The 27,831-nt window shown below is 43.0% G+C and overlaps 1 protein-coding gene across 5 annotated transcripts in view; it reads right to left on the bottom strand.

Moving 5' to 3' along the window:
- The window catches only part of kiaa1549la (KIAA1549-like a), an 80,221-nt gene that overhangs the window by 30,970 nt on the left and 21,420 nt on the right, over positions 1-27,831 (bottom strand). For 4 of the 5 annotated variants that reach the window (XM_066648446.1, XM_066648448.1, XM_066648450.1 and 1 more), the window contains exons 2-8: positions 14,586-14,927; positions 12,251-12,865; positions 9,613-9,728; positions 5,401-5,623; positions 4,112-4,245; positions 3,333-3,501; positions 212-271 (exon numbers count right to left, since the gene is read on the bottom strand). In XM_066648446.1, coding sequence (XP_066504543.1) covers positions 212-271; positions 3,333-3,501; positions 4,112-4,245; positions 5,401-5,623; positions 9,613-9,728; positions 12,251-12,865; positions 14,586-14,927 — 1,659 coding nt within the window. The remainder of the gene's footprint in view (positions 1-211; positions 272-3,332; positions 3,502-4,111; positions 4,246-5,400; positions 5,624-9,612; positions 9,729-12,250; positions 12,866-14,585; positions 14,928-27,831) is intronic. The other variant, XM_066648447.1, reaches the window with a different exon arrangement.

Here is a 27,831-nt window from a genome sequence, read left to right as displayed (position 1 = left end):
CTCCTTGAGCTGATGGTGGTTTTTGAGAATGTGGGATGGGAGGTCCAAAGGGTGCAAGGTTGCCTTACTCCTCCTGGTAGCTATATATATATATATATATATATATATATATATATATATATATATATATATATATATATATATATGGCACAGGTCCGCACACACAGACACATTAGTTGTAGTTCATAAATATATATAATCAGTACGTTACCTGTGACGACCCAGTATTCTCTGGTGGCCACAGAGGTGTTGAGATTGTGGTACTCAAGAGCTGAGAGAGAGAGAGAGAGAGAGAGAAAGAGAGAGAGAGGGAGAGAGAGAGAGAGAGAGAGAGAGAGGACATGTTTACTGAAGGAGAACCAAACTTGAGATTGATGACACTCTTTTTGTCTTTGTTCACATTTTCCATAAGCTTCTTCACACACACACACACACACACACACACAGTCCTCCTGCCGGGGGAGAACAAATAAAAGCGAAGGTGGAAGTGAAGAGAAAGGCTGCGCTGCTGCTCAGAAAAGTTCTCTGTAATTTTGTTGATGGGGGAACAGCAATGTCATGAATCCACAATTAGCTCCGCTGCAGTAAGCACAGTGTCAGCGCTTATCGCCTGGTTTGGGTGAAATTAAGAATTGGTCTGGACTGGAGAAGCAGCCGGCTCTAACCTTGGCCTCTCACACAGCAGTGGGAACATTTAGAAAACTGTGAGAATGAAAAAAAAACAAGTGCTCTTAAACACTTAAAGCCAGTCTCCCTGAGCGAGATTAGATCAGATCTCCGTGGCTTACGGCTAGGCCTCAGGCTAAACCTCATTACGGAGCCGCTCAGAGTTCAGTGTATGCAAATATTCACAAGCATGCAGGCTCAGATTTCTTCATCTAGTCTTGATAGTTGTACATGTATGTAGTTTTGCATCCATCCATTCATCCATCCATCCATGATCCATCCATCCATCCTTCCAGCCACACTTTGGCTGTTAGCTGAAACCACAGGTTTGAAGTTAATGAGGACAATCTTCCTCCGAGAGCCTTGAGGTGAACCATTCATTTTTTGTGCTGTACTTAATGGAACATCAACGGATTGTCACACACAATGCCCAACACTCCGGAGGAGAAAGCCGACTGTCCAGATCTTTCACAAAAGCTTAAAGGAGCAATCTGCATTTATAATGGGAAGTGCAAGACATTGGAGTCTTCCCCAGATGAGAAGGGTTGTGTTGTTGATGAAAAGTGAATCTACATGAGATTAAGATCTTTGTTCAACTTTTAAAATATTCAAAAATACTTACCTACCTACTCCACCTCAAATGTTTCACTAGATGAGGCTGAAGTTGTCTTTCTCATCGCTCAATGTCATTTTAGGAGGCAGATGTTTGCTTCTTATTCACAGTGTTCACAATCAAACATTTAGTTCCACCTTAAATGGTTCATGGGGCTAATCTTGGTGTCATTCATTCATTCATTCATTCATTATCTGTAACCACTTATCCAGTTCAGGGTCACGGTGGGTCCAGAGCCTACCTGGAATCATTGGGCACAAGGCGGGAATACACCCTGGAGGGGGCGCCAGTCCTTCACAGGACAACACAGACACACACACATTCACTCACACACTCACACCTACGGACACTTTTGAGTCGCCAATCCAACTACCTACATGTGTTTTTGGACTGTGGGAGGAAACCGGAGCACCCGGAGGAAACCCACGCGGACACGGGGAGAACACACCAACTCCTCACAGACAGTCACCCGGAGCGGGAATCAAACTCACAACCTCCAGGTCCCTGGAGCTGTGTGACTGCAACACTACCTGCTGCGCCACCGTGCTGCCTGGTGTCATTCATCAACTTCTTATTTAAATGTTCCATTCCACCTTAAACAGGTGACTATGCAAGGCTTCAGAATCTTTTGAAATCCAGAAGAATCTAACGTTATCGCAGTTCGCCTTCTCTCTTACATGGCTGTGTTTGTGTCTGCTATTGTGTGTCATATCTGGCAACCCAGGGTGCTGGGGATTGGACAGTGGGTGGGATCACAGGCCAAAACACAGAGGAATAAGCTGTCTGCAGCAATGCTGTTAGAGACATCAGTGGTTAAAATGATCACTTTTCCTTAATCACTGATGACACAACCTGGTCATTTCATGATTTAGTACAGTAAACATATTACAGATTGCTCCTTTAAAGATGCCTGAGTTGTCTGGCACCATTCCATGTGATGATGTGAGGTCACATCCCAGAGCCCTGCCTCAGAAAGCTGAGAGCTGTGGCATCGATGCAGCCATCTCTATGACAGCACCAATGCTAGATCGCTGGACCAGTCTGTAACGTGCTGTTTTGTGTTTTGTGCTGTTTTTGTTCCTTGTTTGTGCCCCCCTTGTCATGTGACTGTTTCCCCCTGTCTTGTGTCTGCTTCCTGATTGTTCCCTGGTCATGTGATACCCTTCCCTTGTGTTTCTAGTGTCATGTGTCTTAATTAGTACCCAGGTGTTTCTTGTTGGTGTTGTCTTTATGTAGTCCTTGTCAGTGGTTCTTGTTTTTGGGTCATTGTGTGTATGTTTGCTTGATGTTCCTTAGCCTTGTTCTATGTTTAATTCTGTGTTTTGTCTTATTCTGGGTTTAGTCTTGCTTTGTGATTAGCCTTCTTGTTTAGCTCTTGTGTTTTATGTTTAGATTCCTTGTTTAGTGTTTAGCTGTGTTTAGCATTTAGCTGTGTTTAGCGTTTAGCTGTGTTTAGCGTTTAGCTGTGTTTAGCATTTAGCTGTGTTTAGTGTTTAGCATTGAGCCTTGTTTAGTGCTTAGTGTTTAGCTCTGTTTATAATTTAGCCTAGTCTTTTGTGTTTAGCTCCTTAGCTCCTGTATTTAGCCTTTTTGTTTAGTTCCTTAGCTTCTGTGTTTTGCCATTTTGTTTAGCATCCCTTTGTCTAGTTTCCTTTAAGTTATTGTAATAAAACCTCCTGCTCTTACCTCCTTCCCTTACTCCTACACACCCAGTTATATTACACAGTCAAGAGCCCTTCATTTTATTCCTGATCACTGCTATGAGTTGTGAAAAATGACAAATATTGCACCAATTAATTAGCTACACCCAGTTACACACTGTAAATTCATTACAACTACATCCTTTGGACACAGCAGCTGTCTTTAACACTGTGTGGAAATTTCATGATGAATGGACCAATAGAAATGCTCCAGAAATACTTTTTACATTGACTTTTGACATTCCATTGGATGATATGTAATAAACATATTAAGAGTCAGAAAGTTAGTTTTCCCTTTCTATAACTATTGAAAATATTGTTTAATGTATGTAGAGTAGCACTGTGGATCTTACGTTCTGCGATGATCATCGGGGGGTAGAACAAGAAGTAGCCGACCAGTTCCGCCGTCAGCTGGTTGAGGAGGCCGCTGGCTACAGTGCCATTCAGAGCTGCAGTGCCATTCCACACCACATACACCACCGACACAGCCAGAGAGTTCCCAGTCTGATACGTGTTCAGAATCTACACACGCACACACACACAAAATAAAAATTTGAATCATTTTATTTATAAGCGCCAACATTTTGGGAATGCAACTTTAGCCACAATGTCATAACTACAAACAGTGTGAGACAACATCGAAGCAATAATAAAAACATAAACAGATTAAAAGAAATACATCAGAAATATGTAAGTTTTCAACTGTTTTTTAAAAGAGCGAAGGGAGGTGCAGAGTTCTGTGCCTGCGACACTTAAAGCTCTCCTGCAAATGTGTAACCTGGCGTGAGGAACAGAAAGCAGATGAGTATCAGGACCAGAGAGTGTGTGAAGAGGTGAATGAATGCGCAAGAGCAGTAAGATAAGAAGGTGCCAGCCCATGCACGTATGTGAAAACCAGAGGAAGCAGTTAATACTGTGTACAGAGTTGAACAGGGAGCGAATTAAAGAAGACTGAATGCTGAAGCAATATGTTCCCAGGGTCTGGAATGTGCAAGTACTCTAGCCACAGCGTTCTGGACATACTGCAGCCTCCTAAGAGCACAGGCATGGACCAAACAATCCATTCTCTGCTACAGAGCAGGAGAGACACGGATGAAATCTGTCAATGTTGTATAAAAAGCAGTTCCAGTACCTCAACAGAAAGAGCACCATACAAGTCCTCCACTTTCTCCTGAGCTTCAGTGAACACGTTCTCCAAGTGGTTCTCCATCATCTGGACGAAACTGCAGGACTTGATGTTGTCTGTAGGACTCACAAACCTGAGAACTGAGAGAACCATTAAAAACACTGTTAACGCACTGTAACAACTGCATTGAGAAAGCACACACATCCACTGGTCAGAAATAAAACCTGGAGCTGGATTAGTTTAACCAGGGGATGCTGTGCAGTGTGGAAGTGGAATCTGACTGATCAATTTGTTCAGGATGATGTGCCCATGTAATGTCCCTAAATTCCACAGATAGATCAGATTAAAAGCTCCTAATGTGGATAATAACATTGACGTTACACCACACTTAATAACATTAACAACACACTGCACAGCTGGCCTCATGTGGAATTTTGTGTTGTTCCAATAGTTCAGTTCAGAATCAGAACTTGCACTCTTGAGATGAGGATATTACTCTATTCCTGCTCCATACGTGGGTAATACTGACTTATTTTTGCTGTTTCAGACTACTTAATGTGGAAATGTCTCCAAATTCGGGACACGGTTAACTGCATGAAAGTAAACACAGACTGAAAGTTACTTACAGACAAGTTAAATATCAACCACCTTCAAACCACAATTTTTTCCCTCAAACACACTGTTCCACCTTAAAAGACGCTGAGCTCCTGAACGTAAACAAACCAGAGAGAACAGCGTTTCCCCACAATTGCAGGCATTCCTTTTAATGTATTGACAGTGCTATATAAAATTATTATTATTATAACGAAAAGCATGTTGAATGATGAGCATGTCTGAAACGTGCTAGAGTCAATAAACTTTCCTTGCCTTAGCTTAAGGTAGTGGAGGACTGCTTACTGCTTATACTGAGGAAAACTTGTCACTTACAATTACTCTCAGTGTGTGAAACCGCAAATACAAAACATGTCCAAATAAACACGGACTTAGACTGAAAACATGCTCTTACATTGAATACAAGTTATTATAATCTAATGCTACTAGATTTAATCCCCAAGTAATTTCAAGACTAAAATCTACACATATTGCAGATTAATTATGGATTAAATTAATTCCACAGTTATAACTGTCAGATTTAACCACTCCACACACACACACACACACATCACAAATTCATACTGGATTAAATTCACTCCATGATTCATGTCCAGACTCCACGCATTTAATCCACAGATTCATACTGGATTAAAATTGTTGTCATAGTCCTCAGTCTGAACTAAGCCTCAGGTGATTCCCACCTGTTTTGAGCTGCAGGTGGATGCTAGGACTGGGCAGCCAGGTTGCTACGGGAACGGGAACGGCCAGGACGACTGGAGCATGCTGTCGGAGGTCACTCAGGAGCTTGTCGATGCTGTATGCTGTCAGAGTCTCTACCACAGCAGCTGCCATAAACACCACTTTCTCACTCAGCACGTAATATCCCAGAGTCACATTGGATGGAGTACAGACATCACGCTCCAGCTGAGAAAGAGAGAGGGGGAGAGAGAGAGAGAAAGAGAGAGGGGGAGAGAGAGAGAGAAAGAGAGAGAGAGAGAGAGAGAGAGAGAGAGAGAGAGAGAGAGAGAGCGAGAGAGAGAGAGAGAGAGAGAGAGAGAGAGAGAGAGAGAGAGAGAGAGAGAGAGAGGAAGAGAGCGAGTGTTATGAAGTAGGAGTCAGGACTCACACATCAGGACATCATGATCCAATAATAATAGCATTAACAATAATAACACAATAATGTGAACAGTAATAATACAAAAAAATATATGATGATGATAATTCTTCCAATATTTTGCCCAAATTATCTATTATTTTAGAAATTATTTGTAACCAGTAGTTTACTCACACACTCACTCACTTACTTTCATCCTCAATGACTCTCATTCACACAGTCATGCCTTCACACACTCACTCAAATATCCTTTCACATATTAACTTACTCACTCACATACTCACTCACCTTTACTCACAGAATGCCCCCTGGGGGGAGCTGTTCAGCGTTTGTGTCAGTAATACAGTGTCTGTGTTTTAGTTTATATTTCATGCTCTGATTTTATATTTGGTCTTAAAGAGACCAACCCCTCAGAATTCCCCTGAGATATCAGAGTCAGAGTGTGGCAATGTTAAAGAGGGGTAAATCAGAGTCTATGAGGTCAGAGATTCGCTCCTCCACTGGAGCTGTTCAGTAGCTGTGGCTGTGTTTGTGGCTGGATGAATATTTCACAGCATTTGAGATGAATGTATAATTTGTTAAAGCACTGTTATGCAACAGGTAATTTCTCTCTCTGTGTCTAATCGGAGTGGTGGAGCCTTTGTTTACAGCACTCCACGAAACCGAGGCTCTGCTTAGCGAGCCGAACGTGTTGAGTACCTGCTTTAGCTGAGGATTGTTTTTAGCACAGTGATGGGTCAGAGTCCCCCAAATCGTTTACAGTGATTTAATCAGTATTTCTGTATTACAACATCATATAGTTCAGTTTTTGGGGGAGAGAGAGAGAGGGAGAGAGAGAGAGAGAGAGAGAGAGAGAGAGAGGGATGAACAGGAGGACAAGTTAAAAAAAGATGACACTGAAGACACAGAAAGGAAAGAAAAGGCGAAGGAATGAAAAAGAAAGGGATTAATAGAAACATCATTCGTCATAGAAGCAAAAACTGAGAGGGAAGCAAAGGAGGTAAAAGAGAAAAATAAAAGCAGGTGGCTGAAAGTGGAGGGTGAAACAGAACAAGAGACAAAATAAAGAGAGAAAAATATAGATGGATAAGAAAAAAAGTTTTGAAAAGAAAGAAAATGAAAAAAGGGGAGGAAATGGAGGGAGGCAAAACAACACAGAGGAAAACAAGAAAAAGAGGGGAGGGAAAAAGAGAGACAGAGAGAGAGACAGAGAGAGAGAGAGAGAGAGAGAGAGAGAGAGAGAGTGGGCGAGAGAGAGACAGCTACAGCAGAAGAGTTCTCAGAGAGCAGACAGTACTAATTCTCGTGTTGAGTCACTGTGGTGGGTAGAACAGGCACCAACTGTGTCTATAAATGCTAATAATAACAGAGTCTTCAGAGTCAGACTCATTCACTATTAATCTGTCAGTCTATCTCTTTACTTGCCACTTCACACCTGGACCACACAGAATCACCCCCCCCCCCCATTGAAAACTGCATTTACCTCAGTTTAAACCTCACACGTCATTTTAATTGTAATTATACACAGTCAAGAGGTAGAATATACAGGAATATACCTGGAATCAACCATTTATAGGTGGCACGGTGGCGCAGCAGGTAGTGTCGCAGTCACACAGCTCCAGGGTCCTGGAGGTTGTGGGTTTGATTCCCGCTCCGGGTGACTGTGTGTGAGGAGTTGGTGTGTTCTCCCCGTGTCCGCGTGGGTTTCCTCCGGGTGCTCCGGTTTCCTCCCACAGTCCAAAAACACACGTTGCAGGTGGATTGGCGACTCAAAAGTGTCTGTAGGTGTGAGTGTGTGAGTGAATGTGTCTGTGTTGCCCTGTGAAGGACTGGCGTCCCCTCCAGGGTGTATTCCTGCCTTGCGCCCGATGATTCCAGGTAGGCTCTGGACCCCCCGCGACCCTAAATTGGATAAGCGGTTACAGATAATGGATGGACGGGCCATTTATATGGATACACCTTAATAAAATGGGAATGGTTGGTGATATTAACTTCCTGTTTATGGCACATTAGTATATGGGAGCAATTGTCTATGCTGTGAAGATACGAGATGTGCAGCATCTGAAACTACAGATACTGGAAGCCTGTGCTAGCATTTCTCCTGCGGTGTTGCTATCAGTGTGTGAAGAGTGGGAGAAGAGGGTTGCATTGACAATCCAATGGGCAGCACTTTGAACACATTTTATAAGTGGTCAGAAACTTGTAAATAACTCATGAAAGAATAAAGTTACATTAAAACCAAGTACACCATTGTTTTTCTTGTGAAATTCCCAGTATGTTTGATGTGTCACATGACCCTCTTCCCATTGAAAAACAAAAGTTGGATCCAAAATGGCTGACTGATGGGCTGACCACCCATCTTGAACAGTTTTCCCCCTCCCATATACTAATGTGGGACAAACAGGAAGTTAATATCACCAACCATTCCCATTTTGTTAAGGTGTATCCATATAAATGGCCCATCCTGTACTATTCCAAGCCATTAGAGCTTTTCATAGGGCTCAGCTCACTCTTTTCCCACCAGCAACCACAACCTTTCTGTTATCATCTATCTAGTATCCTACACTTAACCCCTAAAACTGCTTTGGACATATATGATCCAATCATCAATAAGCTACATCTAACATATAAATAAGCATGTTAGGTCAACAGTTTAAAGTTTTCTGTAGAAAATTCATACTCATCAGTGCTTACCGACTTGTACTTTACCCGACAACTATGAAGCAACAGAGCTCAATCCAAAACCTCTGGGATGAAACAGAGTGGTATTTGTGAGGCAGATCGTATTCTCCAAATTCAATACATGACCTTGCTAATGTGAACATTGCTAAATGTGATCAAGCCCTCACAACAATTTTTTAGCACATTGTCTAGAACCTTCCTAGCCAAGTAGGTGCTATCACAATCCCTGTTGAAATCATAATTAGACAAAGTTGGATATAGTCCCGTGTAACAAAAGTACTAACCCGCACCACTGAGAGTGAGGGAAGGTAATGTCATGGAGTTTATGAGGAATGCTAATCTGAAGTGAAGAAGTCTCTGGTTTTGTATTCCAGCTTCGCAGAAGACCATCCATTTCCAACAGCTTCCAAACGCAGTGCTGCAGTTTCTCACACAACATGGAGACGGCTGTGTGTACGATGCAAACACTTCCCACACTGCCGCCTACCATCCACCCACCACCCTTTCCACTGTGAAACTACAATTCCCAACGTGCAAGAACTGATATAAAGTCCTAATACTTAGCAGACAGACAAAATCCAGGCATATTTTGGAAACATAAGAAGGCAATATTTGTAGGAGCTTGTATTTTGGGTATTTTGTTCATAGATGTCAACATTGCTTACAAAATGACTAACAAATATAATGAGAAAAATAAAAACATCCCAAAATTGGATTTTTATGCAAATATTTGGTCATCCCAGATCAAATGACTTTGGTTTCTAGGGCTCCAGGTTGGTAGGATAGTCTTCTATCTCCACCACAGCACTCAAGCATGTGGAAAAGAAGCGGTGGTTGGCATCACATTAGTCTTTGCCCTCCCAGCTGGTGGAACTGGAAATGACTAGAGATTGGGGAGAGGGATGCCTCTCCAGACGCCTCTCCAGACAAGCTGATGCTGTCACCTTGGTCAAAGTGTATGTAGCAAAGTCTCCTAATCATTGAAATGGTGCCTTGCATCATTAGTAGGTTAAATTCATTTTGTCAACAGTGACACTGATTCTTCACCTTAAACAATAATCATGTTCATTTTACGAGGAGTGTCCACACGTTTGCGGACAACTGCAGTAAAATTTACCTCAATGCGGACGCTGGAGTCATTGAAGGCCTTCTGCAGCGCTAGAGTCAGGCCTTTTGTTAAGCTCTGTCTCAATCCACTTTCCAGACGATTCCTCTTCATCTGGATAGATAAAACTGAGGAGGGGAAATCACACACACAGTCAGAAGAGACACTGCTGTTGTATCAAATTCTCTAAGCATCACAGAGCTCCAGGGGCACATGTACTTCTAAATTCCATCTACAAGTACAGATATGAGAGTACATATATTAATTTGTGATTTTCTTATCCATAACTGGAACAAAGCAGCTGCTCTTCTTGTTTGATGATTGCACCACATAAAATCACTCCAAAAGTACATTTATACAATTTATTTACATTAATTTGCCATAAAAGTTAACAATGTTTTGCGAATGGAACATTTTTATTTGGTTATTTTGTTAGTTTTGGGGCTTTTTTTTATTGTTTATGTGCTGTTTCTAATTGTTTTATTAATAGCAAAAATATCCTGGCGCAAGGCTTTTCAGTGAGATTTGGCATCCCAGGCCGTACTTAGCCCCACTAGCACCGTATGCTCTGTGTAATCAGTTCTACGCTCTCCCTGACCTTAATGTACAGCAGTGAAAAGTTAAGAGCAGAAACTCAGGTTTCTACTCCCCATGGTGTCTGAATTGTTGGGCCCAAGTCAGCAACACACCTTATCTATCAAAGGACACTCAAGTTCATCATAACATAGAACAAATTTACCAAAGACTGACACATATCTGGGTTCAGATCTAGAAGGAATGGAACTTTAAAGTTCTTGCGAATAAGTTAATGAGTTATGAGAAACCAAAAACCATATCCAAATTATATTTATGGTCATCTTATTCCATGTCTGGACAAAGAACCCAGGCAGTGAGTGAGCACGCAGATCCTACACAAGACTCTAACTCTGCCAACAGAGACAGCCAACAGCCCCCGATTAGCAAAATGCAGACCGTGTGCTGAAGAACTATTTCCAGACATGTTGCTTGGTAAAGTAACACCATTTAATAATGAATGCACAAGAATGGCAGCCGCTCTGCTTTTTTTAACAAAAGATTTCAGAAAAAGCAAGACCCATCTCGAACTTGGCGAGATGGGCTAGTGCTACACTCTTCCGCCGTTATAAAACGGCCTGTGATGAAAAATTCATCAATATAACAGACTGTACTGCACTCTCAGTAACCACATGGAAAATTCCGCATGAAATTTTGAGCAGCTATGTTTGAGGCAGTTGTGTGCCGATGTAAACTTGATGATTTGGGCCAAGCTTAATGGGCTTCTGTTGCCTTCTACTTTTCATTATCGGTGTAGCCCTCTAATTCTGCATGTCTAATAAGGAAAACAAAGTGATATGACACATTTTCTATTGGTCAAAAGACCTTTTTAAGGCTAATGGCATCAAGAACTCATTGTTATTGTATTCTTTCCCAGTTTAGCAGCCTTGGCTGTGTGTCCTTAATCTTCAGCCAGCATCATTTCAGATGAGACCTGTCTGGCTCTCGCTCATAATTTAGCTGTGCCACGGTCGACTTATACCTGATTGTGGCTGGTTTTGTAACATGACCAGACTCTGATCTCAGCCAAAATGCATTTGGAACAGCCTGAACCATTCAAAATGGGATAACTATATCACTATGCATATCAACAGTGTTCTAGAAACTGGGGCTTGGTATTGAGTTAGATTAGCACCAGGCTAAATGTTCTGCAGTTGAATAAAGCAGTATACACCCTCAGTAAAAAGGTATTGTACATAAACTTTCTTGCTCAATAAAGGTAAAAACAATGTAACTGTAAGGGTGCAATAAAGGTACAACCCGTTTTTGTAGAAGAACTGCTTTAAATAAAAAGGCCAGAGCTGAAACATGTAAAATGTCAAAAATTCACAATATAAAATGAATATAGTACAATTCTGTTACATAATTAAAGTTAATACGGCTTACCCTTGACGATACCACTACAGTGACATGATTAAAGAGTCTGTGGTCTACACTGGCAACAATAATTATAAAAAATTGTGACTGGTCAGGCTTCTCTCTGCAAACGTTAAAACAAATGTGATTGGTTAGAGGACTCATTTGCGTGTTTCAGGATCTAAAAACTATGAATATTTTAGTGTGGTAGATTTCCGCACTGGTCTGGACTGCCCAAGCTCTACATCCATTTCTATTCTATTAGGTGTACAAAGAGGTTTTAAAAAGCTTTTTGTGTAACATATAACTGTAATTCAAAATTCAAACATTCTCCTTTTGTCATTTTATGGTAAATCCCAAAAGGATTTTCCAAAAGGAAAAGCGCAGCAAAAACATGCGTATCAATTTGTTCTGTTCTTTGGGATAATACTGTATTCAAAAGTATGTGTGTGTGTTGGTTTAGATGATTTTACAATAGTGAATATGTTGTCATTGATTGTTAATGTAGAATTTTAATAGTTAATTTTTGATTTTTTTTTTTACCATAAATTGATAAAGAGCGAGAGAATGTTTGAATGTTGAATTACAATCGCACGTTAAACAAAATTGCTTTAAGTATAAGTTGTACAGTTAATGTATAAAATGTATTTTGAAGAGGTATTTAATGCATGGAATTAAAATAACGATCCCTCTAATTACTGAACATCTGAAATGGACTCACCCGTGCGGACCCACAGCCTCTCGGTAATGTTGCAAGATGCAGCGGGGCTCTCAGTGGGTGGGCTTTTCTCTGTGGTGGAGCTCCCAGTTGTAGCTACTGTAGAACTTTGAGGAGTCACTGTGGTGGATGTTGTTGCTAAGGTGGTTGTCGTGGTTGGTGCGGCTATCGTAGTCGTGGTGGTAGTGCTAGTAGTCGTCGTTGTGGTGGTGGTGGTGGTTGTGGTGGTGGTGGTAGGAGGTTCTGTGGTGGCCTCTGTGGTGGTCGCCTTTGTGGTAGATGGCGTTGTTGTTCTAGCAACCTCTGTGGTCATGGGGCCAGTAGTAGGCGGAATCACAGTTGTGGCAGTCAGAATTAAGGGCGTGACCGTGGTGGTGGTCACTGTGGTGAGCTGGAGGCTGTCGCTGGTCACAGTGTCAGGGTTGCTGCTCTCTGGTGGTCCAGACGAGGTGTTGCTGGACCCTCCTGGAGACATGTCATTGGATGCCAGAGTGGAGGCGGAAACTGGACTGGTCACATGACTGGTGTGAGCAGTGTCTGTCTCCTCTGGGGCAGTGAGGGATGAACCTGGAGCTGTGGGAAGGTCAGGATTCAAGGGAAGGTCACGAAGAACCTCTTCTGGAAAAGAGCACATGACGATGTATAAATCACCAGGAGAGTTGGCCTTGTTTACATCTTAATGGAATGTGTGTCTGAGACATGCTAAGAGAATAATAGAATGCTAAGTGCTATGCTATATATTATGCTAATATGTAATATGCTAGCATATGTTATGCTAATATTCTTGTATCTTTGTACAGCGGTCTTCACACGCACACTTTCAGTTTCTTTTCTTGTTAATATGTAGCACAGCAAAATGTTTTTTTCTCTCAACAAACCACCAGTAAAATGTTGGACAAAGATGCACATTGTAGCCACAGTCAGGTGTTTCGAAACGCCTGGCAACCAAAATACACCATACTGATTTTCTGACTGTTAATAGGCTCTGAATTAGAATCAGGCTTGGGACCAAAGGTTCTGGTTCCCTGGTCCAGCAGAAAAATGGAGGTAGGTGAGTGAAGGCACAGTGCATTATCCTCCCTCAACACCCACGGCTGAAGTGCCCTTGAGAAAAGAGCCTCCTTGGATTCTGAGGTAGATGCCTGCCATTCAAGGTGTATGTATAAACACTCTAATCACTAGTGTGTGTGTGTGAGTGTGTGTGAGCAGCACACACTTATTTAAATAATAATGCTTCCTAGCAATGGAAGTCATATTACAACATCAATAATTACACAATAACAAGTAAAACATTTAGGGTGAAAGAAATGTACAGTTTGAACATGGCATATGAATATACACACATATATCCTACAATATCCTACACTTATAGGACATATCACTAGTTCAGTTGGAAATCTGGAGTCTACAAACCCACACACTGTGAAACAAGACCCCGAAAACATAGTTCAGCTTTGAGTGTTGAGACTTTAGAATTGTTCCTCCTCCTCAGTTGAGTCTGTCCAATCACAGAGCTTTATCTGCGTTTGTGTGAGAGCACAAAGACAAGGGTAAACACAGCAAGACAGATGCAATGAATGCGGAGAAAAAATAGCACTGAGTAAAAAAAAAAAAAAAAAGAAGATAGGAAAGACAACAGAGTAAAAACAGCTAAAAACCATAGCTTCTGCTCATTGCTGTGCGCTCGAGTCCTAGTGAACATCGAGGGGCTCATTATCATTTAAAGAAACATGCGCTGAAACAGGCCTTCCTGGACAGCGCTGTTAAGACAGGGGGACTCACATAAACTCACATAAAATACTGGATGGTATCATTGGAGAACCAAGGTGTATGTCATTTCTTTTGGGACAAAACCTTGGAACTTGTACTTTTATCTTTTCTGACATGGTGTAAAATGGACTTAAAATGCACTGACCACTAGCTGGGGTCCAACAATATAGTCCCATTAACATCAATCCAAAGTTCTGTGTAAATGTACCATTGTGGAGATGAAGGTTTTGACTCGACAGTATGGTAATAACAAAAAGCTTCATAAAAACAAATAAAAACCAATTGAATCATACAACAAACAATATGGGCTTGCAATGAGGAAATGTTAAAAATAAAGATCACCAGACATGACCGCAAAACAGATGGTGATGATGAGAAGGAAGGTGATGATGGTGATGGTGATGAAGACTACGATGAAGCCAACAAAAGCAGCGATGACAACATCATGTCTGCAGAAAGTCTGCAAATAAAAGATGGCAGTTTAAGCACAGAATCCTAACATATCCCCTCAGTCCAGGAAGCAGGGGGGGATGTCTAGCTGTAATGTTTTCAGGAGAGCTGTCCGTACCTGAGCTGGTGCTTAATGCACTGTTGGTGTGTGTCTCTCTGGTGGGAGTGTGTGAAGCTCCGGTGTTGGGATCCTGGGAGGCCTTTTGATTGGTTCGATTGTGGCTGTTGCCGGGTAGAGAGGGCAGAGTCTGCACCAGCGCCTGAGGCAGAGTGTCCGAGCCAGCCCTCAGGGTCAACACTGATGAATATACAGCCTCTTCTCTGCTGCTAGGCGCTGCCCCTTCTGGAATGGAGGGGAACTGCGAGAAAGGAGCCCCCACCTCGTCCAGGAGCGAGGAAGAGGATGAAATATTCGAAGCTTCCGTAGTGGGATGACCTGAAACATCCATCTTTCCCTCATCTGTAGAAACATATATAAGGCTTAGGGTTAATAATCACACACATGCAGTACATGGCCATAGTTTCAGGGCCCTCTTTTTGTTGCCAACCTTTACCCCACTCTGAGTCGGTTCAACCACCACTGATGTACAATCACCAAACATCAGACCCTGAACTGGTCACCACTCCATTGTAGGTCACCTCAGACACACACACAATCCCACCTGTGGCCAGGAATTAATGGCTACTTACTGATTTCAGACTAACGCCCACACAGTAGCTGAAATGACCACACAGACACACAGATAGTATAAGCTCCATAGAAAAACATGAAATTAGATACTCTGGAGCAGCAGCACATTGAACCTAATGTCAGTGTTCAAAGGATTACAAGCCTCACAGCCATGGGCTGTGCAGCAGTGCATCTGTGTTCTCAGGAGGATGGGGCTTCGTCCAATACATTTGGACTGAGTTGGAGTGGTGTTAGTGATCCAGAGCTAATCATCCAATATGACCCTCCCCATGTTTATGTGCTTGGATGCCATCAAACCCACAAAGCAATGTTCAGTCACCTAGTTGATATTCCTCTGAATTACAGTCATTATAATAGTGGCCTACATATCTTTCAGTCTGCACATCCAGTCATCACAGAGGCGGCACAGTGAGAAATTATTCATCTGCTGGAAGTGAGCGTGTGCATGTTAATGACACATAGATATTCGCTGGGTTATTTTTTTCTGTGTCCATGCATAATCACCCAACCTCCTGTTAAACCGCTCTCACTGTTTTAAATATGACCAGGACCACTCTGCAACACACACACACACAAACACAAAGCTCATGAGTCACCAGCCTCACAGAGGACAAACAATGGGGAAGAAGCATAACGCTGCTGTGTTTTCTGGGTCGAAATGAAAAGAACCTCTGATTTAAAACTCATCTAGGGGCATTGGCCACAGAACACACACACACACACACACACACTGACACTCTGCACTTAATCACCCAAACTGATACAGAGGAGGGGGACAGAAAACAGCCAACAACAGGCCAAAGAATCATATATTAAAACGAGAAACTAATAAAAAAAAAAGATTTTCATTCTAAAAAGAGAAAGAAAGAAGGAGAGAAGAAAGAAAGATAGATAGATAGATAGATAGATAGAATGTGTTAATATGTGTGTGTGTGTATGTGAGAGAGAGAGAGAGAGAGAGAGAGAGAGAGAGAGAGAGAGAGAGGAAGAAAGTGTGCGTGTGAGAGACTGTGTGTGTAGAGAGGTGTAACACCGTGTGAAATCTGGCTGGAGCTGGTGACTCTGTCAATGTTATGCCGGTGTGGACAGCAGTGAAATAAAGGACGTGGAGGTCTATTAGTCAAAACATTAATCATCTGAGAGCGCTGTCAGCACTGAGCAGACACAGAGCCGTGCTGTGAGTTAAGTAAAGCTAAATAATTCACGGGCCTCGGTTCTGGGGTAGGGGTCGGGGGGTGGGGAGGTGGGGAGGACTGGGCTCACAGAGTGCTGTCTTTAGAAAAGAGGCTCGGATAAAATGACTGGAGCTGAGTTCCTCTCTGTAGCAACTGTGTGTGTGTGTTTGTTTCAGTGATAGGTCACGTTGAATGCCTCTTCTCCAGCGGATAGCCACCTGCTCTGACAGTCCGAGCATATGGATGATCCCTAAGAAAAAAGGACAGCTAGAGGGAGGTGGGCATGCTTCTGATTTGGTGGCTTCATGACCATGATCCAGAGAATGAGAGAAGAACAACACAGAACTGTACTCTGTGTATAACTCTATATAACTACACACTCTTAGAAAAAATGGTCACTGCGATGGTGTCTTTCCCCATCTCTGGAGTGGGCCCATCAAGGGTCTGTCATTGGTGCCTGTAGTCTGGGATCAGAACTGTACAGAATGCAAATTACATCACCTGGCCAAAACTTTGTGGACATCTGCCTCTCTGTAAGTGAAACGAAGGACATTGATAAGGAGTTTGTTGTTGTGTTTGCTGAATTAAAAACCTCTTTTGAGAAGGTATTAAAATAAGATGCTGAGACATTGCTGTGTGGATTTGATTGCATTCAGCCACAAGACCAGTGTATTAGTGAGATCAAGCATACGTGTGCGCCATGATTAGTTCTGGATTACAAATGCCAAAAGCCAATTTAATTCATCATAAAACATATAACGGATGGTGCTCTGTGCTCCAATGCTCAGTGTTGGGGGACGGGGGCTGTATACCCCTCTGTCGGACTCTTGGCATTTGGCGTCTTGTCCTCAGGCTCATGGGTAGCTGCTCCAGAATGTTCCACCTTGTGTCCATACTGGCTGCACCTTATTATTATATTGTGTTGTTATAATAATTATAACATGTTATTATTCATATTTGTTCCTCCAAAAAATAAGAATTAAGTGGATTAAACCATTTCCTACAGAACCCTGTTCTGAATGTCAATGGCAGTGGACGCGTTAGTATGCTGACCCTGACACGGAGAAGATTTATAAACCCCCTTAACAGCTCCTGGAGCAGCCATGTGATACAAATGAAGCAGTGAGCTGAGCCAATCAAACGCTACTGCTGGGCGCAGGGGAGTGATTCGATTGGCCGACTTCTGGCACTGAAGCTCTATACATCTCAGAGCTCTCAGATCCTCTGCCCTGCTCTCTAACTCCCTAATCAAACACACTGCGTAATCTACCACAGAGGAAGGGCTTTCTCGTCAATGACCAGCACGACTCTTACACACACAGGACAAAGGCTCTTAAAAAAAAAAAATAATCAAAATGCCCTGTGATCCATGAATACACCACTTTATGCTGCATTTGGAGCTGCCATGTCTAAAATATCATTTCATCTAAGTAAGGAACCTGTGAAACATCCAGGCCTTTAGGTGTCAGTATAATGTTTCACAGTATAAAGATTCATGGTGAAATATCTCCACTTTCACTGAGTGAAATTTGAAGAATGGATCTATAGAAATGCTTTACCTGATTTGGAGTAAAGTCTGTTGACACTGATTAGGTTACAAGTGTTTTGCGGTCTGGCCATATTGGAGATAACTGTTCTATATTATTCTATAATAATGTTGTTACCATTGAAAATACCTAACTTAGGCAAAGTCAACAGCAGCATTGGTGTGCAATTTGAGTCTTGGCATTTAAAGAGTTAACAATAACCCATTAAATCCATGGCTCATAGTAACTCTCCCTGTATCCCTCTCATTTTCATCATGTCCACATAGCGGTACTTGCTCTGTAATTCGCTGACTGCAGACTCTCTGTGCTACAAAAGGAGTGCGGTCTCTTTAATTCTTCATATATTATTCTTGTCACAACGTAATAAAAACAATCAGAGCATAAATAAGAGATAGTGTTGGGTTTGATCCTTTTATGAGGTTCACCCACAAACCAGGTTGGCTTTCCCTCCACAATGCAGGGCAAATTAGGTTTAGTCTTAAGTCTCTGCTATTAAAATATATAGTTTTCAGCTGAATCCCACTTGTTATGGTGAAACCACAGGGCATTTGCTTGCATGGCCACACTGGTTGTCATAGTAACAGCACAGCAGTGAGTACAGGAAGAGGAATGAAAAAAATCGATGCAGTAAATAATAACCAAATAAATACATAATGCACATTCCAGTCACCCTGGTACTTTCCTGTAAACACACATTTATTCCCATGTTCTATCCACAATATGGTACACGACTGTAGTTTGTTAGTTTGGTAATTAATTTCGAAAGCAAAGGAGTGGTCAAAGACTGGGCACTGAATGAAGAGAACCTGAACCTATTCTAACTCGCCAAACATAAGTCATGGGTTTAGGAATCAGATTTGAATGAGATTAAAACAATGTGGCTGCAGGAACCAAGCCCAGGAAGACTTTAGTAATATGTCCTGTTAGGGCTGGGAAATTCATCAAAAATGAAACAAAATCAGCATTCAGAACAGAACACTTCTGTTTAATCTTGCCTCTTCTGATCATCCTTCTTTTGTTGTTGTTCCAGTGTGTTCACCTAATGTCCCCTTAAAACCACACTACTGTGAATGTAGTCATGTGACTGTGCCCCATTTAATCTGCCACATGGAAGCAACATGGAGGAGAACATAAACACACAGGCCTAGCGACTCGAGCAGCTTGTACCAAAGACAAATGCAACGTCTGGACTTTTTTCCATTGTATCTACATTTGTTGTCATAGTGAGGACAGCTATGGAATTAGATTTGACCGCTCAAACACAGTCATTTAAATATCAGATCCAAATCAGATCAGGAACCACCAGCAAATGTGGTTTGATTGTGAATGAACTGTCATTCAGCCCCAAAATGTCTGCCCTGGACTACGCTGAAACAAGTCCGAACAAGGCCATTGACTCTCAAAACTAAGGATCCTGTCCTCCGTGGCTGTAACTAAGAGTGAGTCAGATGGAAAGGCATGGGGCTCTGCAGTATGGGGACAGGTGGTAATGGGGAATGATGGGTAATGGGCCAAAGCCAATGAAGCCCATGAGAAGTCCATGCATGGCAGGCTTTGGCTTGGCCTTTCCAACAGGATGAAAGCACCTCCCAAATCTATTCATAGGAACCCATCTGCTTTTTCATAGCAGCTTAGTAGGGCGCTGACCACACTACACCTGTCCATCGCTAGAGATAAGAGGTGACAAAGAATCCTGTTTTCCCATGAATCTGATTTTTAAAAACAAAAAATAAAAGCATAATTACAGCATCAGCAAAGTCGTTCAGCATGGGTGGATGTGAAATGTGCTCCTCTGAAGAAGTCTGCAGAGTCAGAGTTGTTCACAACTGTGGTGATAGGAACCAGACGCCTGAAATTACTAGCTGTTATTTCTGGGACTAGGGATGAATGAATTTATGCACTATTTAAGGCCTGTTATTTTTGGGTAGTGGATGTCACAGCACATGAATATTTTGCTGCTTCTAATTGGTTGATCTCATCAGTTCCCAACTTAAAATTTTTAAAGGGTCCTTCAGAGAGAGTCCAGTAGCCCCAGTAAACAAAACTGGCCTCTCCCTGGATGGGTGGATGGGCTGAGATTGGCCCCTCTTTTCTCTGTATACAGTGCTAGCTAGAACAGGCATCTGTCAGCTGATGAGACAGATGTGGGCAGTTTACATTCTCCTCTGGTGCATTTAAAGGCCATGTTTGCAGGTTTAATCCAGTACACTTTTACAAAATTCAGAAAATGTTTCTTCATCATTTGCTAGCTTTTTTTTTTCATTTGCTGCCTTTTTTGTGTGCTGGAAAAAGGTCTGATGTTTGTATGAAGTTCTTTATATTACAGTAATATTAAGAACTGCATAACCGCTAACAGCATGAAAGTAAACACAGGCAGAACATGCTACAAAACAAACAGCTAGAGTTACAAATAAGGTTCTGTAGAAACTCAAGCATTGAATAACAGTGAATAAACTTGCAGGCAAGTAAAACATTTACTCCTGAACAATGAGTTTCTTATTCAAACATAACACTCCACCTTAAAAGATGCAGAGTTTCTGAATGAGCACAAATGGGAATGGTGAGTTTGTTTTGCTGTGAGAACAGTAGTTCTCCAGAATCATCTACATAGCCTTTAAGCTGTTCAGAGGTGTTGCATTAGCAGCTGCTGGAAAAGAAGCAGTGGCTTGGCCTCTTCAAAGAAGCACTGGTCAAGCCTGGTTTCTTTGGCACTGTTAGTTTAGAGTTGCTGAACTGTTATGCAAGGCGCTGTGGATATGGTAACAGTTCAGCTCTAAAGTGGATACACCTGGATAATGCAGAAGTTCCTGTCAGGGTGGTGTGATGAGTAGATTCAGGGAGGCGGACACACTCGCTACAACACAGACTTTAATAATGAAATAACAAAACAAAACGAACTATACGAGAAACACGAAATAACATTAACGAGCAGGAATGAGAAACCACAAACGAGAAACACTACGAAGAAACGTGAGCGTGAAACAAACACAATGAAATCATGAACCAAACAGAAACAAACCAAGCAACGAGAACGAACAAACAAACTCAAACTCAAACTCAAACTCAAAATCAAAACGACCGATCCCAGGAAGTGAGGGAAGAGGGCTTAAATACATGAACTAACTAGACACACCTGACACAGATAACGAGGACAATTACTAAGAGGCGGAACAAGAGGTGGAGCGAGTGAACATAAACAAAGCCATGTGAGGAGAAGGAAAACAACGAACAGAGCCACATATAAAGGGGAAAACAAACCAGAAAGTGTCAAGGTGTGACAGACGCCCCCCCCAAGACGCGCAACTCCCGGAGCGCGAAAAACGAGACTCTCCAGGAGCTGGCGCAGGAGGGGGCCAGAAGAACAAGACAAAAAAAAACGAAACTAGAAAAGACTCAGGATGGAAAAAGGGAACAAGGAACTAGACTTTAAACGGACATCGGACAGAAGTAGAAAGAAGAGACGGAGATAAGGCAGGAGAAAACACACGTGACTGGACCTTGGGCTGAACACTGAACGGGGACTGAGACAAAACAGGAGCAGATACACGTGACTGGACAGAGGACTGAAGAGGACTAACAGGGAATTTGACATGAGACTGGACAAAGGGTTTAACTGGGAACTGGACATGAGGCAAGGGAACAGGGACCATGACATTAACAGGAACTGAAACAAACACGGTGACAGGGACCGGAATAGAAACAAAAACAGACAAAGGCACAGGGACAAGGACAGAGACAGGAACCAGAACAGGAACAGAAACAGGAACAAAAACAACTGGGTGGTACCCAGGACTGGCATGTGTCTGTGGGACTGTCCAAGGTGCCAGCCTGGGTACAGTTCTGGGGATTGGCCTCGAAGTCCTTGGGGCCGGAGCCACAGTCACAGGCTTAGAAACGGCCGGAGCCACAGTCACTGGCTTAGAAACGGCCGGAGCCACAGTCACTGGCTTAGAAACGGCCGGAGCCAAAGTCACTGGAGTAGAAACGGCCGATGCCACAGTCTCAGGGGTAGAAACGGCCGTGGCCACAGTCTCGGAGATAGGAGCAGCTGAGGGAGCCGTACTCACGGAGACTGGAGACCCTGCGACGACGTCCACGGAGACAGGAGAACCTGCAGTGACGTCCGAGGAGGCAGGCGGAACTGCGACGACGTCCACGGAGGCAGACGGAACTGCGACGACGTCCACGGAGGCAGACGGAACTGCGACGACGTCATCCACGGAGGCAGATGGAACTGCGACGTCATCCAAGGAGTCAGGAGGATGTGCGACGATGTCCACGAAGGCAGAGGAATCTGCGACGTCGTCCACGGAAACAGAAGAGGCGGGCGTCGCTCTCATGAAGACAGGAGAGGCGCGCGCCGCCTTCAAGGAGAGCTCCAGGCGTGCCATGATGCTTGTAAGCTTCTCCTGAATGTCAGGAGTGGGCGCAGAGCAGTGATTAGGAACTGGGGTCCTAGCGACGACGTCCACGGAGGCAGAAGAATCTGCGACGTCGTCCATGGAGACAGGCGCGGCCGGAAGCGCCACGCTGAGGAAGACAGGCGCGGCCGTAGGCACCGCGCTCAGGGAGACAGGCGCGGCCGTAGGCGCTGCGCTCAGGGACACAGGTGCGGCCGGAGGTGCCGCGGGCATGAAGAGAGGCGCGGCCGGAGGTGCCGCTTTTACGGGAGCAGGAGTTAAAACGCCCAGCGGGGCAGGTGCTCGTGCTGCTCGCCGAGCACGAGTTGAGGATTTAGCGGGTTTGGACGCACTCTCGAGGGACTTCTTTGAACGTAGTTCCCCCGGAGATGCGTCCCTGTTAGCCTCATCTCTCATGTCCTGTGATCTGAGGCTAACAGCCCTTGTACATAACGCCCCCCCAAAATTCTCTCCGGACCTGAGGGGGTAATTCTCTGGAGCTGGGTTTTCAGCCTGCTTTCTCCTCCGGCTCCGTCGATTCCCGCTGGAGGAATCACTCGATTCCTGAATCGAGTCTTCTGTTCGGGGGAAAGGAACCATACCGGAAATGCGCTGAAGCCGTTGACTCCACTCTGAAGCCACTTTCAACGCCTCCTCCACGGGATCTTTGCGGAACGGGGTACGGCGAATTACACCTCTCTTAAACGGGTAGTCCGTGCTAGCTGTGTCCATTTTTGGATCGGTCATTCTGTCAGGGTGGTGTGATGAGTAGATTCAGGGAGGCGGACACACTCGCTACAACACAGACTTTAATAATGAAATAACAAAACAAAACGAACTATACGAGAAACACGAAATAACATTAACGAGCAGGAACGAGAAACCACAAACGAGAAACACTACGAAGAAACGTGAGCGTGAAACAAACACAATGAAATCATGAACCAAACAAAGAAACAAACCAAGCAACGAGAACGAACAAACAAACTCAAACTCAAACTCAAACTCAAAATCAAAATGACCGATCCCAGGAAGTGAGGGAAGAGGGCTTAAATACATGAACTAACTAGACACACCTGACACAGATAACGAGGACAATTACTAAGAGGCGGAACAAGAGGTGGAGCGAGTGAACATAAACAAAGCCATGTGAGGAGAAGGAAAACAACGAACAGAGCCACATATAAAGGGGAAAACAAACCAGAAAGTGTCAAGGTGTGACAGTTCCTAAAACCAGTGGACTTCCTCTTCCAGCTCATGACGCTCCAGTCAGACCCAGAACAGAGAGTGCGATTGCTCTTGATCTGGGTTCATTCTGACTGGGAGCGATGTAATTAAAAGCACATTTTGCTCAGACTTTCTCTGCCCACTCTAGAGCTGAAAATCCATGGCGTAACTCACACTTCCACCGCTATAGAAAACTGATGCAGGAAAAGCAGATTAGCATGTCCGTGTGAGACTGAGCAGATTAAGAGACACGGCTGCTGTCCAAAGCAACTTCTAACACGCCTTTAACACACCATCAGCAAGCTCTTCTTCTGACACCAATGTGATCATTATTAAACACCCTTCACAGGCATACACATACACCTTCAGTCTGTTTAGATACACAGTGTTAATGTGTAGTGAGTGCTACAGACATTTAACTCTGACATGTTGCTCAGCTTGAGCTGAGTTACTTAAGTCTGTTTAGATCCATTTTTAGAAAACGATGTTGTGTCATCGCTGTCATCCAACATTTCTCTTAAAATCAAGAGAATCAATACACAGTGTGTCCTCCTTTGATGCAGTAACAGCCTCTACTATTTTGGGAAGTCTTTACAGTACATGATGGAACATTCCTGTATGGACTCTATGGCAAACAGCCATAGCCACAGAGACCAGGAGGTCACACGTTGATGTTGGATGATAATCTGTGGGTCATAAATGCCACTCCAAATGCATTCCAAAGGTAATGGACGCTGCTCCAACTCTCCATTGTTGCACAGTCCAATACTGGGGGCTTTAAACTCCTCTAGCTGACACTTGGCATTGAGCATGGTGTGTTATTGTACTGCTGTAGATGCTATCTATTATAATACTGCAATATATCGCTATTTCACAGCAAACATCCTCGTATTCTGAAGTAGTTCTATTCCATTTGTTCATCCCTAATGACTTCCAACTCCTGTTGTTGTGATCTCTGAGGTCCAGACCTTTGTAAAGGCCAAACTGAGAGGAGAGCTGTTTTACACTCTTACACTACAGTGTGATGGAGCTGCAGTAAAAGTAGCAGACAGTGAAGAATTTGGTGTATGACTACATCACCAACAGCTGACACGCCTGAGGGGAAAATGAAGAAGGGGGTGTGGGGGATGGGGGGGGGGACAAACAACAACAACAACAACAACTAACAACTGGCTTATGATTTCAACAAGATGCTTAAATTGGGACGAAGACAAGTGCGGATAAGCTGAGACTCTGGAGTGCTTCAGATTAAAGTGTTTTATTTTTGCCCAGCATTCTTGCCTCGCTGTACTGTGCTTGGGGTTTTTGTATTTACTCCGTGCTGGGGATTTGGTTTTAATGATACACCACTGAACCAGACCCAATGATATTCACACCCTTTCAGTTTTTTAATAGCACTGATAGCTATGTCAAAATTCAAGCTGCTGTTGTTACAGTTGTTTCAAAATCTTATGTCTACATCACAGTAAATATCACGTGAACTGGTGAGATTTTCAAGGGCAGTGTAACCGTTCTACAGGGTGGGCAAATTATATGGATACACCTTAATAAAATGGGAGGGGTTACTGATATTAACGTCCTGTTTGTGGCACATTATGCTAAAAGCAAGCACACCATTGTTTTTCTTGTGAAATTCCCAATAAGTTTGATGTGTCACATGACCCTCTTCCCATTGAAAAAACAAGAGTTGGATCCAAAATGGCCGCCATGGTCACCACCCATCTTGAAAGGTTTCCCCCCTCCTATATACTAATGTGCCACAAACAGGAAGTTAATATCACCAACCATTCCCATTTTATTAAGCTGTATCTATATAAATGACCCACCCTGTTCAAAGCTAACAACAGCAGTGAGTGATGTTTGTTTGATGATTGTTAAATAACTTTAAATGGCGACAGTGGGCAATATTTATGTTTTTACTGTGAATGACTGTGAATGACTGCATGTCTCTATGTGAATTACTGTGTCACACTGTGTCTATCACTGTGTATGAATGTGTGCATCACACTATAATACATTGTAATTGCTGTATCATTGTGAGTGCATCATGGTGTGCATGAACGTGTGCATCACATTATGACCTTGCCTCACTGTGTGTATCACACTGTGTGTCTATGTGTGTATTACTGTGTCTCACTGTGTTCCAGTATGTTAACAATGCTGCAATAATCCTGGGATAATAGTCACTGATATCTTCATAATTTTCATACTGTTTCATCCCCTCTGTGCCCATATTTAATCTTATCCACTTCAATTTTATCTCTCACCTATCAGAGCAGAGAAAACAGGAAGAGTCAAATCACCCGTTTAGTTCGGTATAGCCCAGAGCACTCGGCACATCTCTGTACACTGTGAACTAGGAAATTAGGAGCATGACAAACACACACACACACACACACACACATATACACAGAGCACAAACCACCTCCGTGAGTTTTTTATAGATAGAGCGCTGGATAAGTCACACAGGGAGGGAGAGGCTCAGCTCTGGTGGCTGTGGTGGGGCCTGTGCTAGGAGAAAATCCGGAACCTGAGCTGTATTAAAGGTTTAGCCTGAAGATGATGGTTATCTGTCCACTGTGTCACCTGCTGACCAGAAATACACAATTTATCATCTGCTACCCCACAGTCAGAAGCAGTCAGAAGGAATGCAAAGTCTAATCTGAAATACTCCTCACTCGAAAAAAAATGACTTTCAGATTTGTTTGTTGAACAGAAAGATGAAACAACATACACTTAAACCTACTGACAGAAAATTATATTTAAAAGCACCTGTTATTGTGCCACTCACAGTTATTAACATTCATTCATATCTGTAACCGCTTATCCAGTTCAGTGTCGCGGTGGGTCCAGAGCCTACCTGGAATCATTGTGCACAAGGCGGGAATACCCCCTGGAGGGGGCGCCAGTCCTTCACAGGGCGACACACACTCACATACTCACATCTACGGACACTGTTGAATCGTCAATCCACCTACCAACGTGTGTTTTTGGGCTGTGGGAGGACACCAGAGCACCCTGAGGAATCCCACCCAGACACACCACACTCCTCACAGACAGTCACCCGGAGGAAACCCACGAAGACACAAGGAGAATACACCACACTCCTCACAGACAGTCACCCGGAGGAAACCCACGAAGACACAAGGAGAACACACCACACTCCTCAGAGACAGTCACCCAGAGGAAACCCACGCAGACACAGGGAGAACACACCACAATCCTCACAGACAGTCACCCAGAGGAAACCCACGCAGACACAGGGAGAACACACCACACTACTCACAGACAGTCACCTGGAGGAAACCCATGCAGTCACAGGGAGAACACACTACACTCCTCACAGACAGTCACCTGGAGGAAACCCACGCAGTCACAGGGAGAACACACCACACTCCTCACAGACAGTCACCCGGAGGAAACCCATGCAGTCACAGGGAGAACACTTTACTGACAATACTATTAGTACCTGGCCATGATGGTAATTACATGGTTACTATATTGCCACCTTAGTGCAAGAAGTCGTGTAGGGCTCTGTAAATCTCATGTGTGCTACTGAATTTGAGTCACTTTTACATTGTTTACTGACAACATTCTGTAATTATGTGAACAGACATCATTCAATATCATACCGTTCAATATGTAGCAATGTACCTTGATGTATATATTAATATGAACATGAACTTGTGTCTACATCATGCCACTCCATCACTTGCGTATCATTATATATTTATCAACTGTTTACAAACTAATCACTCATGATGGAGCATAAAATCATTAATACAGAATAACACCATCATGTTAGTGGCCATTTAATATGACGTTCAACATGAAAGCCTGCTGTGATACTACTCTGACTGTTATCACACTGGCTATAAGGACACTCCTGGGAGGATTAGTTGCTACCACTTTAAAATAAGGCTACACTTATAGAGATTTAGAAATGGTTTAACAATCATTTATGGTTATTAATTAGGATGTAAATACCTAAAAAGTCATTCATAATAATTTATAACACAGATATAAAAAGAAAAACAGTGAGCTCTTTTTTGTCTAATCCTGAAAGTGTAAGAAATTACTGAAAATGTTGTGGTAAAGAATAAACTGAGAATGTGAATTTAGTTTTTTTTTACCATGTTAAGGTGCCTAAAATGACATTCTATTTGAAGGTAATCGATAAAACATGGTTTTTAAAGGGTTAAACATATTAAAAAATATGTGCTGGAGCTGACAGGGTTTATGTGAACATGAAGGTCAGTTTCCAGAGATCTGAGCTTTAACACTGTAGATGGATGTGGGTTCACTATTTGGCCAATGAGCAGGT

The sequence above is a fragment of the Hoplias malabaricus genome, chromosome 17, assembly GCF_029633855.1.
Source record: "Hoplias malabaricus isolate fHopMal1 chromosome 17, fHopMal1.hap1, whole genome shotgun sequence".
In the NCBI taxonomy this organism is placed as follows: domain Eukaryota; kingdom Metazoa; phylum Chordata; class Actinopteri; order Characiformes; family Erythrinidae; genus Hoplias; species Hoplias malabaricus.
The sequence above is the reverse complement of the archived record's forward strand: the minus strand, read 5'-3'. Positions and strand labels throughout refer to the sequence as shown.